Here is a 26,974-nt window from a genome sequence, read left to right on the forward strand (position 1 = left end):
TTTACCCCCAAGGGTATTCGTGTGGAAGTATATGATGATGCAGAGGCTAAAATTCTGATGGAATCCAGTATTTCTGGCCAGCAAAACTATAGGAAAGGTCTTTGAGCTAAAGAAAGTAAGAGAAATCTCAGTGAAAAGAGAATTAAATATTTTTATAAGAATCATATGGAAAGGGTTAGGAATAATAATGCTATGGGCCTTAACAGTTAACATCATCATTCACACTAGAAGTTAGAAGGCAACAGAATAATTCCTTCAAATTTTTTTCAACATAGAATTATACCCAGCTAACCTAACCACCCCATTCCAGTACTCTTGCCTGGAAAATCCCATGGATGGAGGAGCCTGGTGGGCTGCAGTCCATGGGGTCACTGAGAGTTGGACACAACTCAGTGACTTCACTTTCACTTTTCACTTCCATGCCTTGGAGAAGGAAATGGCAACCCACTCCAGTGTTCTTGCCTGGAGAATCCCAGGGACGGCGGAGCATGGTGGGCTGCCATCTATGGGGTCACACAGAGTCGGACACGACTGAAGCAACTTAGCAGCAGCAGCAGCAACCTAACAATCAATTATAAGTGTAGAATAAGCATATTTTAGATATGTAAATATCAAACAACTTATTTCCCATGCACTCTTTGTCAGAAATTATTAAAGAATGCATTTTACTACAAACATGAAAAATTGTCTTATTTTACTAGAGGTTCAACTGTGACCAGCACTTCACATAGTTGCAATAATGGAAAAACTGAATATTGATTATAATATAATTATCTTGGAAGGACAGGGAATAGGAAAAGTGGTTATGTAGTAGAGACAAAGGAAGGAAAGAGGCTAAAATCTCATCTTCCATAGTGGGATGTCAACAGATAATAACTAAAATTGAAAAATCAAGAAGTAGTCATACAAAACATACTATACTTAGTGCCATAGAAGAAAATATCTGAAAAATCAGCAAAATATATTAAACTGCTTTTGTGGGAAGAAAAATGGTGATGAATGGAGAATGAGACATTACTGCTTTTGATGACAAACTTTGCTAAAGCTAATGACTTTTTAAACTATAAGGATGCATAACATTGATAAACACAAAATATATTTAAAAAATTAAGGTAGCAATACTGTGACATAACCACCAATCCAGATCTCTCTTCAGCAATCAGTTGTTTTCCTGCATTTAAAGTCCTCTGGAAGGAGTGACCTATAGGAAGCAAACGAGAGAGTGCTGTTAAAACCCAGGATGGCAACTTATTACTTGATAATGTAAAACAGAACTGCCAGTTTGGCCAAATACTTGCTCACTATGCCAAGATTGATGTCTGGCATGTAATAGGCATTCAATTAATATTTGTCTAATACTTGCTTTGTTAATTAGGGCCTTCTCTTCTTTGGGGAAAATTTATAGTGAAAAAAGTTATTATCAGGAAGTTGCTTAGTGAACACAGAGCCAGGTTAAGGAGTCAACTGGACAGTCTTAGTGGTGGCCATGATATCTGATGCAGTCATTTCTGCTAGATGAGTGGACTTCCCTAGGACTTCTCACTCCCCTACTCTTGGGTTAGGGCCCCTCACGGACAGATTCTGAATGTTGCTGCCTTGTCACCTCTTCAACCCTCCCTCTCTCTCCTTCCATTGCCAACCAGTTTCTCCTTCTGTATTACTTTCTTACTACCTTCCATGGAGTGGTGGTGATGTATTTTTAAATGTCCTTGTCAAACTAGAGATGCAAACTTAATATTTATGTGAGAAATAGCATGCACTTAAAACACTCCAGGAAAACAAAACAAAACGAAAAAATGGGCAGGAGATAGGTAAAGAAGAGATGAAAGTTTGGCAAAGTGTTGACAATTGTTGATACCGGCTGCTGGGTACATAGAAGATCTGTTATACTCTTCTCTCTACTTTTGTATATATAGGAAATTTTCTGTAACAAAAGGATAAGAAATATAAAATAAGATGAAAAAAATTGCCTCTGTAGAAAATGTTTTGAAATTATCGTAGAGCAGAATTCCTCCTTCTTTCATGTTCTCACTGTTGTATTTTATAGAAATATATTCTGTTCAGGAAACTGAACTTGTAGTTGATGTTCATTGACTAAAAATATTATTTAGTTTTTTGCATCTTGGAGAACCCTCAAATGCTAAGAAAGGAAAGATAATATTATAGTTAACAATTCTGAATGATAATGTTATAGTTAAAAATGCAAAAAAAAAGTAGATTTCTATAATAATAAAATGTTACTGTCTAACCACTTCGGATAAAACTTCTCGCATCCTTGAATAAAATGATACCTAGTTGATTGAGGAATCTTGGCAAAACACTTTCTCCCTTTTGTTTTCCAGAGGCCGGTTCTCCATAGTAAAGAAGTGCATTCACAAAGCTACTCGCAAAGATGTCGCTGTGAAATTTGTTAGCAAAAAAATGAAGAAAAAGGAGCAGGCTGCCCACGAGGCTGCCCTGCTTCAGCACCTGCAGCACCCCCAGTACATCACTCTCCATGACACCTATGAGTCCCCCACTTCCTACATCCTCATTTTGGAACTGTAAGTACCAGTATCATCTCTTGAATGCAGTCCCCAGCTGTTTGGCTTATTTTCTTGCTCACAATGTAAATGGCAGTTACATTTCATACAATGCCTCTAGCTTACAAAATGTTGTATGTAACATGCACTCTCCCCTCCATTGTATAAAAATATGATTCCCATTTTATAGATCAGAAAATCAGAGATAAGGAAGTTCATTAAAAGTAGCTCCTTAAAACTAGGAAATGGAGAAGCTGGGACTTGAACCCACATCTGTCTCACTCCAGTTTTCATCTTCTATCTCTTATGGGCTCTTGGGCTGGGCAGGAGTTTAGGAAAAGCTTATTGGCAAGGGGCTCATTGACAGGGGTGAAATTGAAATGAAAGAGAAGAGTTTGTGCGTCTGTCTACTGCTATCAGTTCAGTTCAGTTCAGTCGCTCAGTGGTGTCCGTCTCTTTGCAACCCCATGAATCGCAGCATGCCAGGCCTCCCTGTCCATCACCAACTCCCGGGGTTTACTCAAACTCATGTCCATCAAGTCGGTGATGACATCCAGCCATCTCATCCTCTGTCGTCCCCTTTTCCTCCTGCCCCCAATCCCTCCCAGCATCAGAGTCTTTTCCAATGAGTCAACTCTTCACGTGAGGTGGCCAAAGTACTGGAGTTTCAGCTTTAGCATCAGTCCATCCAATGAACACCCAGGACTAATCTCCTTTAGAATGGACTGGTTGGATCTCCTTGCAGTCCAAGGGACTCTCAAGAGTCTTCTCCAACACCACAGTTCAAAAGCATCAATTCGGTGCTCAGCTTTGTTCACAGTCCAACTCTCACATCCATACATGACATCTGGGAAAACCATAGCCTTGACCAGACGGGCCTTTGTTGGCAAAGTAATGTCTCTGCTTTTGAATATGCTGTCTAGGTTGGTCATAACTTTCCTTCCAAGGAGTAAGCGTCTTTTAATTTCATGGCTGCAATCACCATCTGCAGTGATTTTGGAGCCCAGAAAAATAAAGGCTGACACTGTTTCCACTGTTTCCCCATCTATTTCCCATGAAGTGATGGGACCAGATGCCATGATCTTAGTTTTTGGAATGTTGAGCTTTAAGCCAACTTTTTCACTCTCCTCTTTCACTTTCATCAAGAGGCTCTTTACTTCCTCTTCACTTTCTGCCATAAGGGTGGTGTCATCTGCATATCTGAGGTTATTGCTATTTCTCCTGGCAATCTTGATTCTAGTTTGTGCTTCTTCCAGCCCAGCATTTCTCATGATGTACTCTGCATAGAAGTTAAATAAGCAGGGTGACAATATACAGCCTTGATGTACTCCTTTTCCTGTTTGGAACCAGTCTGTTGTTCCATGTCCAGTTCTGTTGCTTCCTGACCTGCATATAGGTTTCTCAAGAGACAGGTCAGGTGGTCTGGTAGTCCCATCTCTTTCAGAATTTTCCACAGTTTATTGTGATCCACACAGTCAAAGGCTTTGGCATAGTCAATAAGGCAGAAATAGATGTTTTTCTGGAACGCTCTTGCTTTTTCCATGATCCAGCGGATGTTGGCAATTTGATCTCTGGTTCCTCTGCCTTTTCTAAAAACAGCTCGAACATTAGGTAGTTCATAGTTCACGTACTGCTGAAGCCTGGTTTGGAGAATTTTGAGTATTACTCTACTAGTGTGTGAGATGAGTACAGTTGTGCGGTTGTTTGAGCATTCTTTGGCATTGCCTTTCTTTGGGATTAGAATGAAAACTGCCCTTTTCCAGTCCTGTGGCCACTGCTGAGTTTTCCAAATTTGCTGACATGTTGAGTGCAGCACTTTCACAGCATCATCTTTCAGGATTTGAAATAGCTCAACTGGAATTGCATCACCTCCACTAGCTTTGTTTGTAGTGATGCTTTCTAAGCCCCACTTGACTTCACATTCCAGGACGTCTGGCTCTAGATGAGTGATCACACTATCATGATTATCATGAAGATCTTTTTTGTACAGTTCTTCTGTGTATTCTTGCCACCTCTTCTTAATATCTTCTGCTTCTGTTAGGTCCATACCATTTCTGTCCTTTATCGAGCCCATCTTTGCATGAAATGTTCCCTTGGTATCTCTAATTTTCTTGAAGAGATCTCTAGTCTTTCCCATTCTGTTTTTTTCCCTCTATTTCTTTGATTGATCGCTGAGGAAGGCTTTCTTATCTCTTCTTGCTATTCTTTGGAACTCTGCATTCAGATGCTTATATCTTTCCTTTTCTCCTTTGCTTTTTGCTTCTATTCTTTTCACAGCTATTTGTAAGGCCTCCCCAGACAGCCATTTTGCTTTTTTGCATTTCTTTTTCTTGGGGATGGTCTTGATCCCTGTCTCCTGTACAGTGTCATGAACCTCATTCCATAGTTCATCAGGCACTCTATCTATCAGATCCCTTAAATCTATTTCTCACTTCCACTGTATAATCATAAGGGATTTGATTTAGGTCATACCTGAATGGTCTAGCAGTTTTCCCTACTTTCTTCAATTTAAGTCTGAATTTGGCAATAAGGAGTTCATGATCCGAGCCACAGTTAGCTACCGGTCTTGTTTTTGCTGACTGTATAGAGCTTCTCCATCTTTGGCTGCCAAGAATATAATCAATCTGATTTCGGTGTTGACCATCTGGTGATGTCCATGTATAGAGTATTCTTTTGTGTTGTTGGAAGAGGGTGTTTGCTATGACCAGTGCATTCTCTTGGCAAAACTCTATTAGCCTTTGCCCTGCTTCATTCCACATTCCAAGGCCAAATTTGCCTGTTACTCCAGGTGTGTCTTGACTTCCTACTTTTGCATTCCAGTCCCCTATAATGAAAAGGACATCTTTTTTGGGTGTTAGTTCTAAAAGGTCTTGTAGGTCTTCATAGAACCGTTCAACTTCAGCTTCTTCAGTGTTACTGGTTGGGGCATAGACTTGGATTACTGTGATATTGAGTGGTTTGCTTTGGAAACGAACAGAGACCATTCTGTCGTTTTTGAGATTGCATCCAAGTACTGCATTTCAGACTGTCTTGTTGACCATGCTGGCTACTCCATTTCTTCTGAGGGATTCCTGCCCTCAGTAGTAGATATAATGGTCGTCTGAGTTAAATTCACCCATTCCAGTCCATTTTAGTTCACTGATTCCTAGAATTTTGACGTTCACTCTTGCCATCTCCTGTTTTACCACTTCCAATTTACCTTGATTCGTGGACCTAACATTCCAGGTTCCTATACAATATTGCTCTTTACAGCATCGTACCTTGCTTCTATCACCAGTCATATCCACAACTGGGTGTTGTTTCTGCTTTGGCCCCATCCCTTCATTCTTTCTGGAGTTGTTTCTCCACTGATCTCCAGTAGCATGATGGGCACCTCCCTACCTGGGTTGTTCATCTTTCAGTGATCTGTATTTTTGTCTTTTCATACTGTTCATGGGGTTCTCAAGGCAAGAATACTGAAGTGGTTTGCCATTCCCTTCTCCAGTGGACCACATTCTGTCAGATCTCTCCACCGTGACCTGCCTGTCCTGGGTGGCCCCACACAGTGTAGCTTAGTTTCATTGAGTTAGATAAGGCTGTGGTCTGTGTGATCAGATTGGCTAGTTTTCTGTGATTACGGTTTCAGTGTGTCTGCGCTCTGATGCCCTCTCGCAAATTACATTGGTCCTGGGGTATCTCTTCCCGGCTGCTCCAGCAAAGCACAGCCCTGCTCCTTACCTTGGACGGGGGTATCTCCTCAGGGCCGCCCCTCCTGACCTTGAACGTGGAGCAGCTCCTCTTGGCCCTCCTGCGCCTGCACAGCCGCCGCTCCCTGGACGTGGTGTTGCTCCTGTCATCTATTGATAGAGCATCCCCAGTCTACCCCCAAGAAAGTCCTTGCAGGGTAGAATCTTACTTTCAAAACCTTCCTCTCATTCCAGACTTCCTCTCATTCCAGACCTTCAAGAGCTTCCGCTCATTCCAGGATGTATCCCTGTGTGCTTGGGGCTCCATACTGGGTCCCAGAAAAGAGCGATAAGGTCACATCTTTCCCACTCCTTCCCCAAGCTAAGAACAGAGATCATGCCCTGTAGTTTAGAGAAATCTGACAGAGGCCCAAGAGGACAGTCTTTTCGGAAGTATGGATCCCTCATAGAAATGTCGGATTGGTGTGATGAGGCCCTGGGCCTGGAGCGAAGACAGACATTTACACTGGAGACCAGTACTGTGCGTGGCTCCACATGTACCTGTGTTCAGAGAAGCACCTCCATTTACAGCTTTCAACTGTGATTTAGGCCTTTGAGCCTGTCAAGCAAGCAGGAGAAGAAAACAAGCTGGTGGGAAGGAACAAGCTAGAGAAGAGAATGGGAACTTGGCGGGAGGACGTCAGCTGTGCTCAAAAGTAGCTTCGATTCTGGCTCAGGCTCCTCTGCCTGGGCCTTTCCCAGGGGTCCTCAATGGCCCAGTGCACATTAGAGGACAGCCGCCTGACATCTGGTCACTCCCTGCTAAAGAGGGCACAGGGTACCTGAAGATAGTTGCCATTCGTCGCACACTTGCTATTGCTACCAGTTATGCTTTCATGCCTCAGTGTCTCACTTGATCCATCAACAGTCCTCATAGATGAAATAGGGATTTTTATTGTTGTTGTTACTCTCACTTTAAAGATGAAGAAAGCAAAACACAGAGAGTTTAAATGACTTGTTCCAAGTCCCCAGCCTGTGTGTAGCAGAACCAGGATTCAAGTCTAGGTTTGGCTGGCTCCTCGTACCAGGCTCTCAGGCATAGTTTTTGAAGTTGGATAGTTGTCCAGGAGGAGAAGGATTCAAGAAGGGATCGTGAATGTCAAGGTCAAATTTTGCCTGCTTGCTACTTTTCCCCAACTAAAAGCTGACAAAGGAAAAGCAATTTGCAAAACACATGTGAGGCTCCTTGCTGCTGCTGCTGCTGCTGCTAAGTTGCTTCAGTCATGTCTGACTCCTAGTGACCCCATGGACTGCAGCCTACCAGGCTCCTCCATCCATGGGATTTTCCAGGCAAGAATACTGGAGTTGGGTGCCATCGCCTTCTCTGGAGGCTCCTTGAAGCCATCAGATTCCAGTTACTCAGATAGTTGCAAGATCTCTCTCCGTCTCCTTCCTTTCTCTATTTTGCAATCTAACCTCCCTTAAAGGCATGTCAGACTTTCCTTGTGAGAAATTTCAATGGACAGAGTCTGCTGGGCTACAGTCCATAGCATTGCAGAGTTGGACACAACTGAAGCGACTTAGCAGGCATTCACAATGTGTCTTAAGAGTATACAGATTTTTTCCCTGAAGCATGCATCTCTCTCTTATCTATCCATCTATTTCTATCTCTTTCTATCTCCTCCATATCTATTTATCTATCTTTTTAATATAAGTTCTGAACATTGTACTAACTTTGGACTCTAACTAAAATGCACATGTCTTGCAACACTGATTTTCATTTATAATAGGGAATACGAGAAATATTAGCAATCTTACAGATTTCTGTGTGTGCTATTTTTTTGTTTTCTTTGCAAACATATTTCCTTTTGCAAACATATTTGCAAACATATTTCCTTTTGCAAACATATTTGCCTTTTCTTCCCTTTTTTCAGGATGGACGATGGCCGACTCTTGGACTACCTTATGAATCATGATGAGCTGATGGAAGAAAAAGTAGCTTTCTACATTCGAGACATCATGGAAGCCCTGCAGTACCTTCATAACTGCAGAGTTGCACATTTGGACATAAAGGTAATAAGGAATAGCAACCCTAGCAGAGAAATGGTTAAGTTCAACCTGCCAGTCATTGCCCTTGAGGAATATAAATTCTCATTTTATTTTATTTTCTTGCATTAGAATCCCTATGAATATTAAACACAAAATGGGTTGTCACACAATTTGTGTGTTATTATTGAATTAATGAGAACACATCAGAGTCACATAATATCTGGGCTAAGAGAAGGTAGGTAGGCTTTAACCACTTTGTCTGACTTTATAGAAGGAATCACTAAATGTTCCTGTCTTTTTCTAAAAGAAGCCCCTGTTCCCCCCAAATAAATAATTTACTCTCTCAGTGCAGAAGGGCTAGTTAAAAAGACAGGATTTTCCGTGTCAACCAACCTCTCTGAAGTACCATCCAGCCTCAGAGTTTAGCTCAGTTTGAAGCATAGGGAACATCCCGCACACTACAGCCTTTATCAAAGAATAGCAGAACCATGTTGGAGTGGCTGGAGTCCTACAGGTAGTCAAAACAGAGCTGAACTTGCCTTCTTTCCTCCCCACCTCCTTGGATCTCCGCAGCCTGAAAACCTGCTCATTGACCTACGGATTCCAGTGCCTCGAGTGAAGCTCATTGACTTGGAGGACGCTGTCCAGATCTCAGGTCACTTCCATATCCACCACCTGCTGGGGAACCCTGAGTTTGCTGCCCCAGAAGTGATCCAGGGCATCCCTGTGTCCCTGGGCACCGACATCTGGAGCATCGGGGTTTTGACATACGTCATGCTGAGTGGGGTCTCCCCCTTCTTGGATGAGAGCAAGGAGGAGACGTGTATCAATGTATGCAGGGTGGACTTCAGCTTCCCCCATGAGTACTTCTGCGGTGTGAGCAATGCTGCCAGAGATTTCATCAATGTGATCCTACAGGAAGACTTTCGGAGGCGGCCCACGGCAGCCACCTGCCTGCAGCATCCGTGGCTGCAGCCCCACAATGGCAGCTACTCCAAGATCCCCTTGGACACCTCCCGCTTGGCGTGCTTCATCGAGCGCCGCAAGCATCAGAATGATGTGCGCCCCATTCCCAACGTCAAGAGCTACATTGTCAATCGGCTAAACCAAGGCACGTAGCCATCTCCCAGCCCTCGTGGTTTCACATGGAAGTGCAGTGTGAACCAAAGCAAGACTGAATGTGTCTGTAAATAATTCTGTCCATCACTCACTCCATGTGGTTCTCTGGATTGAGAGATGTACCTCTTAAACCTCCTCATTGGTTTGGCAAGGTCTGAGCAGCAGTGAAATCATCCTAAATCCAGGGACTTTCTAGAAGGTTGTTCAGAAGAGATACAGATGTACAGAGTCACGAAAGGTATTCAGAAGAGAGGCAGAGATAACAGGAATAGCTGTTATGAAATTTTAACTGTGTTCCAAAATGAGTGGTTAACTTGGCAAAACATAAGATCACTGAAGAAAGTATCAAGGTTCCTGCCTTTGCTGAAATTTTAAGCAAGAAGTTCTATTTAACAGAGATGTCATGTATGTCGACTGTACTGGTTTAGATTACTTACATATAGTTTCTTAATAGGATACATGTACACATACAGTAAAAATATATCGCATTCAACTTCCAGAGTTTTATAATATAGAGATATATATGAAATCAACCTTAAGTAACTTTGAGTGCTCCAGTTAAGACAGTAATTTATGTACCGAAGCATTACATTGTTTTGACTAAGCACAATTAGATGACAGGTTTGGGTTTTTTTTTAGAACATTTTATAAATCTTGTATAGAACTCTTTTACCAGAACCTGTGCATTAAGAGAAAGCAATGTTACCCTTTTGCAATCTGTGAGTGAGAAGATTTTTCTCTCGGTCACAGGTATTTGACTAACCTAGGTTCTGTTTATGAAATGCTATCCCCAGATTCACTGGCAGCTCAGAGTTCATCTGGCAGGAAAGCCTGCCAGGGAATAAGTCCAAATACAGCATGAGTTGTGGGGCTATTTTTTATGTCTACACTTCATTTGAAATAGGTAACGAATAAAACAGGTTCATGCAAAAGTGCAAACAGAAACCTTTCCTGCAGTTCCTGTGAACAACGTAACAACACTTTCTGATGTCTTCTGCAGCTGTAGAATGCAGTCCTCAGAAAGTTAGCCTGCTTTATTTCTAACCCCTTGTAGAAATGAAGGGGTGCTTACCAAAAGGAAGCAGCCATATAGGCCTTTCAAAGGCCTGGTCCCAAGTCCTTTTTGAAGCCATGGAATAAAATCTGATACGTCATCCTAACAGAGCATTGAGTTTTAACTGCACTTGCAATATCTATCATGCTCAGCCACCAATATTTCCCTGGACTAAAAGGACTAATTGCATTTTGAGGCCGACACTGCTTTCTGGTATATATTCTCCACACAAGATGGTTATGAACTGCCTTTTTTTCCACTGGTGGAAAAAAAAAAATTAAACCTGGGCATTTCATGGTCTCTTTCTTTCTTTCTTTTTCCTCGGTTTTTGGGAGATTTGTTTTTGTGTTTTGTACATGAGCCATCCTTTTTTTCCTAGAATGTGTTTTTTAAATTACTCTTATGCAAATGCTATTTTAAAAAATATAACTTAAGTGTTTGTTCAAATCAGGTTTAATGGCATTGCTTCTCTCTTATAAAAAGCCTGAAAAAATTAAAATCATGCAGCACAGAAGTGCAAGCAGAGAGTTTATGAAGGGTAAATAGAACTATAAACCTATCTTAATGAAGAAGAATGATGGAAACTAAGCCTGAACTTTAATATATAAAATACTTATTCCTGCAGTGGAAATGTAGAATTAAAAATACTCATCATTCTTTTCCATTGACTTCAAAGTCAACTTCTTCGTCTGTGTTCCACCTCATCCCATCTAAGATTATAGACTAATAAATTAGTAAAAAGTACAAGCAATAAGACTAGATAGCACTTATGTATTTTCAGGATTAACCAAATAAGTGGAAACTGATTCTGACTGTATTTGTTTCCTAGTTTTCGAATGGCCCTGGGCCACCAAGGCTACTTTCTCAGAGCTCTCTAACCCTTCATATTCTTCATTTAAACCCATAGTTCTATACCAATACTATATGATACAATATTTTGAAATTTAAAACAAGTTTACTAAAACCTCTTTTAGTAAACACGTCTTTGTTATAAGACACAACATAAAAGAAGAAAGCCTGGTCCCTTGGGCTCATCATGGGATAAATACAGGCACTGAGGATTACGAATATCTGTACAGTATGGCTTGGCAAGTTATGTTCCGTCCACTGTGGACGATAACTAAAAAGCCCCCTGCTGAATCTTTATGAGTTTTTATGACCATGTAGGAAACAAGCTGAGTTTTTGCTTGAGAAGGATAATGGTGTCCAGACTGCACAGGAGAGCATTAATGACACTGTGCTGTTGGGAGGGCAAGAGTGTTAGAGCCAAAGCAGTTATAACAGCTTTCACATCAGAGCTGGGATGGGCCAAATGGAAGGCAAGGATGATTCTGTTAACTGGAGCCAAAGTACAATCATTAGAATAGAATGAATTTAATAGAGGCCCCAAGAGAAAGGGTATATATTTTATATGGTTTGATAACTGAAGAAAGCTAACAGGGCGACATCCTATCTTCAAAGCTCCTGGTCCTTCCCAATGAGAATAAGTTGATTGTGTTCCTGGTTTAGGAATTCTCTTTAGCAAGTTGGAAATAACAAGGAATCCCAGAAGATGGGGCTGGGAAATATTCTCTAGTTGCTCTGTGGGCAACTGTGGTGAGGGATGAAGGATTAGGAACCACTTTCTTGTACCTATTTTGGCAGAGAGATTTATTACTTTGTGGTAGAGAAGAGGGGAGAGATGAGAAAATAGTCCCCTCTAATTATGGTAATTTTTGCAATCAAAACTTAACTAGGAATCAGTAAGAATGAACTTCCAGTTGAAATGGGAAAAATAAATATTGGTTAAAGTCACAAGTTTCTTGCTTGGCTTATATCCATTGTATAGGGTTTTGGGTTTTTTTTTTTTTTATAAGGATGGGATGCAGAAAGAAGGAAAAGATCAGGGACAACCCACAATAAGTTTTTAAAGGTATACATAGTAATTTACTACACCTTTTACATTGGTTTCAAATTAAACAGATTTATATCCACGTACAGCTGAATGTGAGAAAATGTTTAAGAAAAAAAATTGTAACGTTGGAGGTGTCCTTCAGGTCTCTCACAGCCATAAACACTCTTGGGGGGGACAGAGGAAGCAGAGGAAAAGCTGGCTGCACCGCTTTGTGGTTCACAAGTCTTTATAAATAGTAGTGCCTTTCAGAGGGGAGGATGGGAGATAAAGAAGTTCATTGTATTTAGACTGACTGATATTGCAGCATTTTTCCTTTAAAATATCTTTTAAATGAAACCATCTGAACATAGGGTGAGCCCAGGAATTCTTGAGTTTCAACCTCAGCTGTTCCTGATTCGTCCTTTCTTACAGAAAGTCTTTGTTTTTTTTCTGCCCCAAATATCCCCATTGTGAAAATGGGAGTTGGGGGAAGGAGGGAGGAATTAATCTCATAGGAATGTGGGGAAAATACCTTAGTTGGGATGTCTAGAAAATACTTTGATTTTTTTAAAAGTGCTACACACTGCCAGTGCTAAGAATTTTATTGATGGTAACTTTGAACATTCCAAGATTTCAATATTCATGTCTTTAGATACCATTTACAAACTTATGAGATTAAATTCTGTAAATTGATTTTAATTGGAAGTACTAGGTGCTCTTTGTCTGAATGTTATTTGATCTTAGCCTATAATTTCAATCATTTAAAAGCTTATTTACAGAAAAAGGTTAGGAGAGCTGATGAAGTGTTTGTCAATAAACTGTTTTCTCGAGTATGTCTTATGGCAGAAGCACAGAGTAAGATGCCCTCCAAAGCAACCACGACTCTCCTCTCAAGCTATATGCTCTAGAAAAAATTGACAGAGAAAAGTCCAAACAGCCACTTTCCTCACTGGGAGGACAGAGATGAGAATAAAATGTTTTCTGATATCACAACTCATTTCTTTAGAATCTCACAGGTTTCTATAGTAAGAGGCAAATTAAATGCACAGGTGTAGAAATGAACTGTTAGTTTTTGGAGGGAAAACTTTGATCTTTTTCTCTGTTTTAAGATAATTAGATGTCCTGGAAGTGGCATATTTGTTTTTCCACAGTCTCCATGATTTAGTGCTGGTGAGTCAGTTGTTACTTTTTTCTTGCCTTGTGGAAGAGCATGGACATTGAGATTTGTGAGACTACGAAGGGGCAAATGTGTTATACACTAGATGCTGGTTATTTCTGTATCTTAAAACTTTGTCCCATAAATCTGATAGAGGAGGAAATATTTCAAACATAAGGGTCTTCATAGTAGGGAAAAAGTGCAAACTCACCACATGCTTGTTCAGTTTTGAGAAATGTGGGGCTTATGTATTTCCCTCCCGTGTAGCATCTCTGTGGAGTCTGGGTTAGGCGACCACAGTACGTGAGCTTTCAGTGGGTTTATTAGCATTACAGTTTTCTTAACTATTTAAAATCTAGGGATCATTTGGAAATGAATAACTAAACTCAAGGTGGGGTTAGAAGAGATAAGATTTACCCATTCTCTACTAAGAAAAGGGGAATTACTATGTTAATATACATTTTCTAAAAACGAAAAGGTTCTTTGTTTCATTAATTCTAGAGGGTTAAAAACAGCTGAAATTTGTCCATAGCATTAGATATCTTTAATAGAGAATATTATTCATGTGAGAAATATATACAAAAATAGTAGAACACAGGCCATATTTTCTACGAAAGACATTTCTTCCTCATTTTCAATACACGCAGAAGTTAGAGGAGGGGAAAAAACAATTACTCTAAGACAAATTTTCATCTTTAAGGGACATTTATGAAAAGATTGAAATTAATACTCATGGGCTATTGTGTTTCCTATTGGCCTATTTGCTGGGAGATTCTAAACTGTGGTCAGATTCTGTTTTTATTCAGATGAACAAGATTAACTGCTTATTCAGCTAACTGTTATTTTGGATAGTGAGGATGGCTGAAGAAATGGAAGAGTGCAAATGAATTTACTAGCTGAGGAATAGCTAGAGTAAGAGTTACATCAATGCCCGACTTCCGTCAAGAAATGAAGCCACATCTTGGAGTATTATGGGGACTGTTACTATGATCTCAAAGACTGTGGTTATGAATTTGAAGGTAACAAAACATACATCTTCTCTTTCTAACTTAAGCCATATATGTCATCTCTATGATTGATTTTTTTTGACCCCGGTGCTTTTACTTCTGTTTCTGCCAGACTTTGGCCTACTCTATGGGGAAGGTGAGTAAGTAAAAATAGTAGTTAGGACAAATGTGAAGACTGTGAAAAAACTAAACGTGTTCTTCAGAACGAGATCCTAGTCAGAGAACAGTAGTGATCAGAGTGCAAACTGTTGGAAAATATGGATATATGTACATCTGTACATGTATATAGTGTATAATATGTATGTATATGTTATTGCTCATATGCAGAAATCTATCCATTTGAAGACAGCCCAGGTGGATCAGTTTTCTAGTTGAAAACCATTTAGGGCCATTCAAAACCATTAGGGCTGATGGGTAGAGTTAGAGTCTACTCACTAGGGATTTATTTGCTATCTTTTGAAGCTACAAAGCCAAACGAACAAAGCTTGGAACATAATGGGACCATCATTGAGGTTATTGTTTGCCTGGAGTCAGAAGAATCTTTATATTTGAATATGTGACAGTTGGTTTGCAAATCTTATTGGCACCTCTTGGTTTTGAGTGATTCCTCCCCACCAAGTCTTTTGAGAGTCTGGGGGTGGGCTTCTCTGGCCATTCAGATAAAGGGCCTTATCCATAAGTGGACAGGTTTCCCCATAGGGACCATTACACATATACATATAAGTACATACTTCCATCAGGCTTGTAACAATTGATTTAAAATCACTCCACAGTATTGATAAATAGCTCTATATTTTCAAGGTGCAGAAGAATTCCACAGCCTTAATTATTTCAGTGTCTTGCTGGTCTGCCTTAAGTGTATCTTCTGGGTTTTTGGTTGTTTCATTATTTTTAAAGTTTTCTGCAGTTGTTCATTTTGTATGCACACAATGTCGTTTTGTAAAGGTAGGTTGTAAATATTTTATTTGTAAGTCAAAATCACTCATGTGTAATGTTGTAAAGTGATGACTTGCTGTCTTGTTATTATCATTACAGTAAATGTTCTAAGTTATGGATGAAGCTTCAAAATGTACATCTCAAGTTATGCATTCCTATAAATATACTATATTAAAGATTATTTCTGGTGGTCTTTTGTTTTCTTTCGAATTAAAATGTCCGGTAAAAGAAAAGAGTAATTTTTTTTTGTTCTTCCTCCAAATATATGAAAGCCTTTGACAAGATGAAAATATTGCGCTTTTATTAAAACACATTTTGCCCAGCATTTTGGAAAGAAAAGAACAATTTTATAGCCTGAAGAAATACTCTAAGGCATTTCTCTAAAAATGCCTAATAAGCGTCAGTGTGTGTTGTTAACTTCATTCTGGTGTTTCATTTGGCAACTTTGTTAGAAAATTGTTAGGCCATATGGGATGGATCTCACAAGTTTACACAATATATTGTGGAGTCCAGGAGTCTGGATTAGACTGTGCAGACGTCATGAGGCTTTGAAAGAGCCTGTGTGTGCCACCCAAATGCAAATGAAACTAATTCATAGTATATTGTCAATTAACTAGTGTGTGTTAAAATTAATACTGTAAAGGAAAAAATCTCATTTAAAGTGGAGGGAGGAAGCCCTGACGGAGGAGCTCTGTAGCACACACAAGCACATACCACCCTGTGCACCTTCTTTTACATCCCTGGGTAAGAAGAGGTTTACTTAACTTCCTTAGCATGGGGATGGAAGGTTTTTTTCCTTGCTCAGCAACAATGCAGCCAATGAAAAGCAACCAAGAAACTGTCAGCCCATAAGAAACTGTCACCAACCTGAACTCGTGATTTACTCCAAAGAACTTTCCTTCAAAGCAAACCCTCCCAACTTCCGGGGCATCTTCATAAAGTTGCACTCCTCTCCTTTCTTCTCCAGGATTGCTTATGGTTTGCCACAGTTTCCATGCCGATTATGCAATTCCTCTGCCATTCCCAAGTAAAACTCATTTTGCTGGTACAGTAACTGGCCATTTTATTCTTTAGGTTGATATGTATTAGGGATTGAAGTATTATGATTAGTTTATTTTACAAACAAGAATAAAAATATCTTAAAGTTTGGTTTCTATTTCATCAAGATTTTATTGCATTTATTTGAGACGAGAACTGTCAAAAGCATGGGCTCCTTCACGCTGGCTGGTCATCTTGTCTTCACAGAAAACACAGACATACATAAAGCAAATTAAACAGAAATAAGACTCAATTTCAGTTCAGTTCAGTCGCTCAGTCGTGTCCGACTCTTTGCAACCCCATGGACTGCAGCACGCCAGGCCTCCCTGTCCCTCACCAACTCCCAGAGCTTACTCAAACTCATGTCCATCGAGTCGGTGATGCCATCCAACCATCTCATCCTCTGTCATTCCCTTCTCCCGCCTTCAATCCTTCCCAGCATCAGCAGCTTTTCCAATAAGTCAGTTCTTCAAATGAGTCAGAATCAATTTGATGAGTAACAATTATGAGCCTTACGATTTTAACGGTATCTTTAAAGCATTGCCATCTACCCATAATGGGAATTTCCTCTAAGGAACTGATTTGTGAATACAAAATATGCTTAGATTTTCAGACTGGCTGGCATGATATTCCTCCTGGATAACCTTGATACCAAAGTGTAAATTCATCTTGCTCGTTACTTGGGACTCGGAGCCGCGCGCAGCCAGCTACCCCGCCCAGCCGCCGGAAAAAGGGCCGGAAGAGGCGGGACTTCTCAGGTGGCGTCATCGGGCGCCGCGGCAAGCGAGGTTTGGAGTTTGGAGTGAACTGGAAGAGCGGGACGATGGCGGCGGCTGATGCCCCTTTGGGGTCTTTGGTAACGGGTCTGTACGACGTGCAGGCTTTTAAGTTTGGGAACTTCGTGCTGAAGAGTGGGCTCTCTTCCCCTGTGTACATCGATCTGCGGGGCATCGTGTCTCGACCGCGTATTCTGAGTCAGGTACCTACCGGGGAAAGGAAAGGAGAGGGTTTCGTGGCGTGAATGAGGACCAGGAGGAGTGGGGTGACAGAAGGTGGGCTCTGGGTGAGATCAAAAGAGCCAAGCAGGAAGGCCGACCCTGCTTCGGCTTGGGGAGTTGGTTTGCGAAACCCAGAGACCAGGAACTGTTCGGCTCTTTAGGATCTAGAGGGCAGCCTGCTCGTAGACTCGCTTGGCTTTGACACGTGCTTTGCAGCCGAGTCAAGGAACCCAGTTTGGGGCCTTGGCTCTCACAGAAGTAGTTGGAGGAGTTCTGCGTATTCAACTTCGTGAAAATGGGACGGGGAGAAAAAGGCGGGTGAGGGAAGAATTTTGTAGCTGCTTAAATACTTGGAAAGGCTCTTGCTAGGAAAAGGGGATTCGATTTTGGACTTTGTGTCCAGGAGCAAGAACTAAGGCCAGAGGGTGGACATTTCATGGAGGCAGTTCTTTGGTGAATAAAAGGGAAAAGCTGTGTAGAAGTTAAGAGATTTCTAGCACAATGCTTCTCAAACTCTGAGTATATATGAATCACCTGGAATTTTGTTTAAATGGGTAATCTGATTGACTGATTGAGTACATCTGAGGCAAGATGGGAGATTATGCTTTCCTCACAAGCTGCCGACCACAGTGTAAGTAGAAGGGTCTAAATGTGCTGTTTAAATTCCTTGCCGCTTGGGAGTATTCACCATTATGGGTTGTTGTTGTTGTTGTTGTTTGGTTGCGCTAGGTCTTCGTTGCTGCCCGTGGTCTTTCTCTAGTTGTGGTCACCGGGGACTATTCTGTGCCTGGGCTTCTCGCTGCTGCGGATTCTCCTGTGGAGCTCAGGCTCTAAGCACTCTGACCTCAGTAGTAGTGACACAGGGGCTTAGTTGCTCTGGGGCATGTATGATCTTCCCGGACCAGGCGTTGAACTCCTGTCCCGTGCATTGGCAGGCGCATTCTTAACCACTGGGCCACCAGGGAAGTCCCAGGAATTTTTAAATTTGGTCACATATGACTAGTGGCTACCTTAATGAACAGTGAAGATGTAGAACCTTGGCATTGTCACAGAAGTTCTGTCTGGAAGACGTGTAAAGCTTTCTCCACCACGAAGGGTTTCTGTTCACCCCTTGTGAACCCCACTCTGTGAGGTTATTACAAAAAGGACTGAAGCACTAGTTGAAGTGGGTTAGAACGTTCTTGCCATCCAGAATCTTGCTATGGTGCATATCATCAGTGCTGAGAAAGTGAATGATTAGGGATCTTATTTTGAGAAATTGGTTTATTTTTGAAGAAGTCATCAGTTTACAGATGACTAAAAATTATTTTTTGATACTAGATGTTGAGGTTTGTGTGTATGTGTGTGTTATTTTGGATAGTTAACACAGAAGGAGCTCAAAACACTGAGAGTTCTGGCTATAGCAGAACTCTTTCATGTCTGCTTATGTATGTAAATAGGATTTCTTATTATTTGCACCCCTAAGATGCAATAGAACTTGCACTGAACTCTGACTTCCTAGTAGTAATAGTCAGTCATACTAGATACATAAATTAATTGCCAGGGTCAGGTACTACTATTCCTGTCACTAAGCAATGCATTTTCAAAATAATATGTTTTATGCTTCTATCAAATTTGCAGATTATGTTTTAATTCATTTTATGATCATAACAATTGTAATAACATAGAAGTTTTAACATTTAGAGACTTACGGTCATGGGAAATTTTTAAAATTTAAACAATTTAAAATTTCAGTTTGCATACATTTTTGTTTTGGAGAAGTATCATAGAATGATCAGTAGAAGTTTTTCAAGCATAAATGTATATTGCATTGGAATAAAATTCTCTGGAGATAATGAAATGAGAATATAAGTTCAAGAAAGTGTAAATTTTTCCAGGTTTCATAGTTAAGCATTTTCATGTTGTAGTTTGTTTTGTTTCTGGCTCCCTGAAGTCTTAATAGTGATATCCAGGATCTTTAGTTGCCTTATGTGGGATCTAGTCCCCACCCCCATCCCACTTCCCGCATATTGGGAATGCAGAGTCTTAGCCACTGGACCAATAGGGAAGTGTCTTTTTTTTTTTTTTTTAAGCAGATGTTGCTTATCAAATCAATATGGCACTTGGATCTTATTGTGTTCACTTAAAAGAATGATGTAACAGTTCTAGGATAATATGTTGATTTCTTCAGTACTCCAGAAGTTACATTTTTTGCCGCTTAAAAATATTCATAAATTTTTCAAATCTTTAGAAATACAGGAACAAAAAAATTTGAACACCTCAGATATAGGTCACTTAGTAATTCTTCACTTTTCTTAAAATAAGATGGTGTTGGGTGGGAGTATGCATTGTAGTGTTACAATGTGATGATTTTTGTGGGAAAAGACATTATCAACTAGTGGCTCTGTATGAGAACTTTCAAAAACACTTTGGTATATAGTCTTTTGTTGATTTTTTAAAAATTGAGATATAATTGACAGATAACATTACATTTGTTTCAAGTGTATGTAATGACTGTATACATTGCATAATCATTGCCACAGTAAGTGTAGTTAACATAATTGCGATTTTTTTCTTGTGCTGGGAACTTTAAAGATCTCTCAGCAACCTCCAAATATGCAAAGCAGTATTATGAACTATGATCACTATGCTGCATATTATAATACATTTCCATGGCTTACTCATTTTATGATTGGAAGTTTGTACCTTTTGAATTCCTTCACCCATTTTGCCTCTCCCCTGCTCTGCCTCTGGCAGCCACCAATCAGTTCTTTATGTCTACGATTTATCTTTGTGTTTATAAGACTCGACATATAAATAAGATCATGAGGTATTTGCCTTTCTCCATCTATTTCGCTTAGCATCATGCCCTTGAAGTCCCTTAATGCCCTTAAATGTTGAGCCAGTGGCGACGTATTACCTTTGTCTTGGCTGAATAATATTCCACTGTGTGTGTGTGTACATACCACATTCTGTTTATCCATTTGTTCATTGATGGTTGTTTTGCAATTTACGTTGTTTCCACATCTTGGCTATTGTAAATAATGCTCCCGTGAACGTGGGGGTGCAGATATCTTTTTAAGGTAGTGTTTTCATTTCCCTTAGGTAAATATCCAGAAGTGGACTTGCTGGATGACATGGGAGTTCTGTTTTTAACTTTTTGAGGAACCTCCATATTACTTTCCACAGTGGCTGCACCAATTATCATTCCCACCATAAATGCAGAAGGGTTCCATTTCCTTTGCATCTTCATCAAAACTTATTGTTCCTTGCTCTTTTGGTGATAGCCATTTGATATCTCAGTGTGGTTTTGATTTGCATTTCCCTGATTATTAGTGATTTTGAGCATCTTTTCATATGCTTCTGGGCTATTTGTCTTGTTTGGAAAAAATGTCTATTCAGATCCTCTGCTCATTTTTTGATCAGATCATTTTTTATTGAGCTCTGTGAATTCTTTATGTATTTTAGATACTAATCCCTTTTCAGAAATATAATTTTCAAATATCTTCTGCTGTTCAGAAGGGTACTTTTGTGGGGGGAGGGGGTGTTGCTGATGGCTCCCTTTGTTCTGTGGAAGCTCTTCAGTTTGATATAGTCCCATTTGTTTGATTTTACTTTTGTTGTCTTTGCCTTTGAAGTGAGATCCAAAGAAATGTCACCAAGAGTAATGTCAGGGAGTAACACCAGCTGTATGTTATTCTAGGAGTCTTATGTTTTCAGGTCTTACATTCAAGTTTAATCCATTTTGATTTAATTTTTATGTATGGTGTATTATAGTGGTCCAGTTTCATTCTTTTGTGTGTTGCTGTCCTGTTTTACCAACAGTGTGTTATTAAAGAGCCTGTCCTTTCCCGTTGTGCGTTCTTGGCTCCTTTCTCGTAAGTTAATTGAAATATGTGCTTGGGTTTATTTTTAGGCTCTCTATTCTGTTCTGTTGATCTGTTTATTTGTTTTTATGCCAATTAGTTTTGACCACAATAGCTTTCTTAATATAGTTTAAATCAAGGAGTATGAAGTCTCCACCTTTATTTTTCTTTCTCGAGGTTGCTTTGACTATTTGGGTGGCAGAAAGTGAAGAGGAACTAAAAAGCCTCTTGATAAAAGTGAAGGAGGGGAGTGAAAAGGTTGGCTTAAAGCTCAACTTTCAGAAAACTAAGATAATGGCATCTGGTCCCATCACTTCATGACAAATAGATGTGAAAACAGTGTCAGACTTTATTTTTAGGGGCTCCAAAATCACTGCAGATGGTGATTACAGCCATGAAATTAAAAGACACTTACTCCTTGGAAGGAAAGTTATGACCAACCTAGAGAGCATATTTAAAAGCAGAGACATTACTTTGCCAACAAAGGTCGGTCTGGTCAAGGCTATGGTTTTCCCAGATGTCATGTATGGATGTGAGAGTTGGACTGTGAAGAAAGCTGAGTGCTGAAGAATTGATGCTTTTGAACTGTGGTGTTGGAGAAGACTCTTGAGAGTCCCTTGGACTGCAAGGAGATCCAACCAGTCCATCCTAAAGGAGATCAGTCCTAGGTGTTCATTGGAAGGACTGATGCTGAAGCTGAAACTCCCAATACTTCGGCTACCTCGTGCTAAAGAGTTGACTTATTGGAAAAGATTTTGGTGCTGGGAGGGATTGGGGGCGGGAGGAGAAGAGGATGAGATGGCTGGATGGCATCACCAACTCGATGGACATGAGTCCAGGAGTTGGTGATGGACAGAGAGGCCTGGCGTGCTGTGATTCATGGGGTCACAAAGAGTCGGACACGACTGAGTGACTGAACTGAACTGATGGTTCCAAAGAAATTTTAGAATTGTTTGTTGTATTTCTGTGAAAAATACTATTGGATTTTTGATAGGGATTGCATTGAATCTGCAGATTGCTTTGGGTAATGTGGACATTTTTACAATATTCTTCCAAATATAAGCATGGAATGTCTTAATTTGTGTCATGTTCAGTTTTGTTCATTAGTGTCTTATACTTTTTAGCGTACAGGTCTTTCACCTCCTTGGTTAAATTTATTCTTAGGTACTTTGTTCTTTTTGAGGCAGTTGTATATGGCATTGTCTTCTTAATTTCTCTGATAGTTTGTTGTTAGTCTGTAAAAACACAACAGATTTTTGTATATTGATTTTATACCTTGCAACTGTACTGTGTTCGTTTATTCTAACAATTTTTTTTGTGAAGTCTTTATGGTTTTCTAAATATAAAATCATGTCATCCACTTAGTTTGGAGAAGGAAATGGCAGCCCACTCCAGTGTTCTTGTTTGGAGAATCCCATGGACAGAGGAGCCTGGCAGGCTGCAGTCCATGGGATCGCAAGAGTCAGAATCGACTTAGTGACTAAACCACCACCGGCACTTAGTTACTCCTTCCATTCCAATATTTATGCCTTTTATTTCTTTTTTCCTGCCTAATTGCTCTGACTAGAGCTTCCAGTACTATGTTGAGTAAAAGTGGCAAGAATTCTCATCTTTGTCATGTTTCTTCTGATCCTAAGGAAATAGCTTTCAGCTTTTCACCGTTGAGTATGACTAGCTGTGGGCCTATCATATGGCCTTTATTATTCCATCTCCACCCATTGTTCGGTCTTTATCAGTGGTGGTTGAATTTTATCAAGTGCTTTTTCTGTACCTCTTGAGATGACCATATGATTCTTATCCTTCATTTTGTTAATGTGATGTATTTCATTGATTAGTAGTGTTGAATCATCCTTGTATCCCTGAGATAAATCCCACTTGATCATAGCTTATTATCTTCTTTATGCATTGAGTTTGGTTTGCTAATATTTTGTTGATGGTTTGTACATCTAAATTCATTATCAATATTGACCTGTGCTTTTTCTGTATGTGTCCTTGTCTGGTTTTGGTATCAGTGTAATGCTGGCCTTGTAAAAGGAGTTTGGAGACATTCTCTCATCTTTTTAATGTTTTGGAAGAATTGGAGGAGGATAGGAATGAAATCTTTTTTGAATAGTAAAATTCAGCAATGAAGGCATAGGGTCTTAAACTTTCGTTTGTTGTGAGTTGTCTGTCTGTTTATTATTGATTAATTCTCCTTATTATTTCTCCTATTTATTCATTATTTCCAATTATGGTTCAGTCTTGGAGACTTGTGTCTCTAGGAACTGATCCATTTCCCAGGGTATTTGTTGATTTATAGTTGCTCATAGTAACCTCTTAGGAGCCTTTTATTTCCTTGGTATCAGGTGTGTGTGTTCTTTCATTTCTGATTTTACTGATTTGAGTTCTCTTTTTTTCCTGGTACTTTAGCTAAAGGTTTATCAATTTTGGTTATCTTTTTAAAGAACCAGCTATTAGTTCATTTATTTAAATTCTCTTTTTGGTCTCCATTTATTTCCACTGTGATCTTTATTCCTTCTTTCTGCTAACTTTGGGCTTCTTTTGTTCTTCTTTTTCTGCTTTGTTTAGGCATAAAGTTAGGTTGTTTATTTGAAATTTTTCTTATTTCTTGAGGTGGGCCTGTATCATTATAAACTTTACTCTTAAAACTGCTTTTGCTGAATCTTATAGACTTCTGTATGTTTCCTTTTAATTTTAATTTGACTTAAGGGTTTGTTTTTTTTTTCCAATGTCCTTTGATTTCTTCATTGACCCACTGGTAGTTCCATAGCATATTGTATAATCTTTATATATTTGAGATTTTTCTTGTTTTCTTCATGTAACTGAGTTCCAGTTTCATGCCATTGTGGTCAGAAAGATACTTGATACAATTTCAGTCTTAAATTCCTTGAGAATTGTTTTGTGATCTAACATATGATCTATCCTTGAGAATCTTTCAGGTACACTTAAAGAATGTGTATTCTATTGCTTTGAGATGGAATGTTCTCTATTAAGTCCATCTGGTCTAGAGTATTCTTGGTAGGAAGTGTTTTCCTTTGAGCACTTTGAATATATCATGCCACTTCCTTCTGGCCTGCAAAGTTTTTGCTGAGAAATCTGCTAATAGTCTTAATGGGGTAGGGGGGTTGTTCTCTTGTATAACAAGTTGTTTTTCTCTTGCCGCTTTTAAGATTCTCCCCTTGTCTTCAACTTTTGACATTTTTATTACATTCAGGTTTTTTTGGGTTCATCTTCTTTCAAACACTCCTAATTCTGGATGTCTGTTTCCATCCCTGAGTTAAGAAAACTTTCAGTCACTTTTTCTTTTTTTTTAAATGTTTTTATTTTATATTGGTAGCATAGTTGATTAACAGTGTTGTGTTAGTTTCAGGTGTACAGCAAAGTGATTCAGTTATATCTGTACACATGTATCTTCTTTTTCAGATTCGTCTCCTATTTAGGTTATTATAGAATATTGAGCAGAGTCCTCTGTGCTATACAGTAGGTTCTTGCTGCTTATCTGTTTTAAATATAGCAGTGTGTATATATTCCAGACTCCCAGTTTATCCCTCCCCTCATCTTTCCCTTTGATAATCATGTTTGTTTTGTAGTCTGTGAGTCTGTTTTGTAAATATGTTCATTTGTATAATTTTTTTTTTAGATTCCGAATATAAGGTCTGTCATATGATTTGTCTTTTTCTGTCTAACTTACTTCACTTGGTATAATCTCCAGGTCCATCCATATTACTGCAGATGGCGTTATTTCATTCTTTTTAATTGCTAATATCCCATTGTATATATGTACCCCATCTTTATCCATTTATCTGTTGATGGACACTTAGGTTACTCCCATTTCTTGGATATTGTGAATAACACAGCAGTGAATATTGGGGTGCATGGATTCTTTTGAACCATGGTTTTTTCTGGATCTATGCTCAAGGGTGGGATTGCTGGATAATGTCATAGCTATATATATTTTTAGTTTTTTAAGGACTGTCCATACTGTTTTCTATAGTGGCTGTACTAATATCCATTCCCACCAAAAGCATGGGAGGGTTCCCTTTCTCCAAGCCCTCTCTAGTATTTATTGTTTGTAACCTTTTTGATGATAGCCATTCTGTTCTGACTGGTGTGAGGTGATATCTCATTGTAGTTTTGATTTGCATTTCCCTAATAATTAGCGGTGTTGAGCATCTTTTTATATACCTCTTGGCCATAAGTATTTCTTCTTGGGAGAAATGTCTGTTTGGGTCTTCTGCCCAAAAATAAATAAAAATAAAAATTTTTTGATTGAGTTGTTTGTTTCTTTGATACTGAGTTGCATGAGGTGTTTGTAAATTTCAGAGATTAATTCCTTGCCAGTTTCATGGTTTGCAAATATAGTCTCCCGTTCTGTGGGTTGTCTTCTCATTTTGTTTATTATTTCCTTTGTTGTGCACAAACTTCTGAGTCTAATCAGGTCAGATTTATTTAATTTTTATTTTATTTCCATTACTTTAGGAAATGGATTGAAAAAGATACTGCTGCAATGTATGTCAAAGAGTGTTGAGCATATGTTTTCCTGTAAGAGTTTTATAGTATCCAGTCTTACATTTAAGTCTTTAATACATTTTGAGTTTATATTTGTATATGGTATTAAAGAGTGTGCCAATTTCATCGCTTTACATATAGCTGTCCAATTTGCCCAGGACCACTTATTGAAGAGACTGTCTTTTCTCCATTACATATATAGTCTTGCCTCCTTTCTCAAAGATTAATTTACTGTAAATGCGTGTGTTTATTTCTGGATTTTGTGTCCTGTTTCATTGATCCATATTTTTGTGACAGTGTCATACTGCAGTTTTGTAGTATAGTCTGAGGTCAGGGAGCCTGATTTTTCCATCATTGCTTTTTGTACTTGTGGTTACTTTGGCTATTTGTTGTTCGGTTGCTCAGTCATGTCCGAGTCTTTGCAACCCCATGGGCTGCAGCATGCCAGGTTTCCCTTGACTAACTCCTGGAGTTTCCTCAGACTCCTGTCCTTTGAGTCAATAATGCCATCCAACCGTTTTCTCCTCTGTCACCCCTTCTCCTCCTGCCCTCAGTCTTTCCCAGCATCAGAGTTTCCTCCAGTGAGTTGGCTCTTTGCATCAGGTGGCCAGAGTATTGGAGCTTTAGCTTCAACATCAGTCCTTCCAATGAATGTTCAAGGTTGATTTCCTTTAGGATGGACTGGTTGGATCTCCTTGCAGTCCAAGGGACTCTCAAGAGTCTTCCAGCACCACAGTTCAGAAGCATCAATTCTTCAGCGCTCAGCCTTCTTTATGCTCCAATTCTCACATCTGTACATGACTACTGGGAAAACCATAGCTTTGACCTTTGTCAGTAAAGTGATGTCTCTGCTTTTTAATACACTGTCTAGGTTTGTCTTAGCTTTTCTTCCAAGGAGCAAGCATCTTTTAATTTCATGACTACAGTCACTGTCCACAGTGACTTTGGAGCCCAAGAAAAGAAAGTCTGTCACTGTTTCCATTGTTTCCCCATCTGTTTGCCATGAAGTGATGGGCCCAGACGCCATGATCTTCATTTTTTTCGCTTAAGAAGGCTTTCTTCTCTCTCCTTGCTGTTCTTTGGAAGTCTGCATTCAGATGGGCATATCTTCCTTCTTCTCCTTTGCCTTTCACTTATCTTCTTTTCTCAGCTGTTTATAAGGCCTCCTCAGGCAACCATTGTCTTGTTGCATTTCTTTTTCTT

The 26,974-nt window shown here is 39.5% G+C and overlaps 2 protein-coding genes and 1 long non-coding RNA gene across 5 annotated transcripts in view; 2 read left to right on the top strand and 1 right to left on the bottom strand.

Annotated features, from left to right (window-relative positions):
• LOC108635581 (kalirin-like) overlaps positions 1-15,562 on the top strand; it is a 124,609-nt gene extending 109,047 nt beyond the window's left edge. For all 3 annotated transcript variants that reach the window (XM_018045834.1, XM_018045830.1, XM_018045824.1), the window contains 3 exons: positions 2,343-2,543; positions 8,122-8,260; positions 8,810-15,562. In XM_018045834.1, coding sequence (XP_017901323.1) covers positions 2,343-2,543; positions 8,122-8,260; positions 8,810-9,355 — 886 coding nt within the window. In that variant the 3' untranslated portion in view covers positions 9,356-15,562. The remainder of the gene's footprint in view (positions 1-2,342; positions 2,544-8,121; positions 8,261-8,809) is intronic.
• Positions 680-16,730, bottom strand: LOC108635582. Its single transcript, XR_001917846.1, has 2 exons — positions 16,249-16,730; positions 680-1,201 (listed from the first exon to the last, which is right to left on the bottom strand). It is a non-coding gene; the product is annotated as an uncharacterized LOC108635582 (long non-coding RNA).
• The window catches only part of UMPS (uridine monophosphate synthetase), a 45,497-nt gene continuing 35,690 nt past the window's right edge, over positions 17,168-26,974 (top strand). The window contains exon 1 of the mRNA XM_005675044.2: positions 17,168-17,398. Coding sequence (XP_005675101.2) covers positions 17,243-17,398 — 156 coding nt within the window. The 5' untranslated portion in view covers positions 17,168-17,242. The remainder of the gene's footprint in view (positions 17,399-26,974) is intronic.

Source organism: Capra hircus, chromosome 1, assembly GCF_001704415.2.
Source record: "Capra hircus breed San Clemente chromosome 1, ASM170441v1, whole genome shotgun sequence".
Classification (NCBI taxonomy): domain Eukaryota; kingdom Metazoa; phylum Chordata; class Mammalia; order Artiodactyla; family Bovidae; genus Capra; species Capra hircus.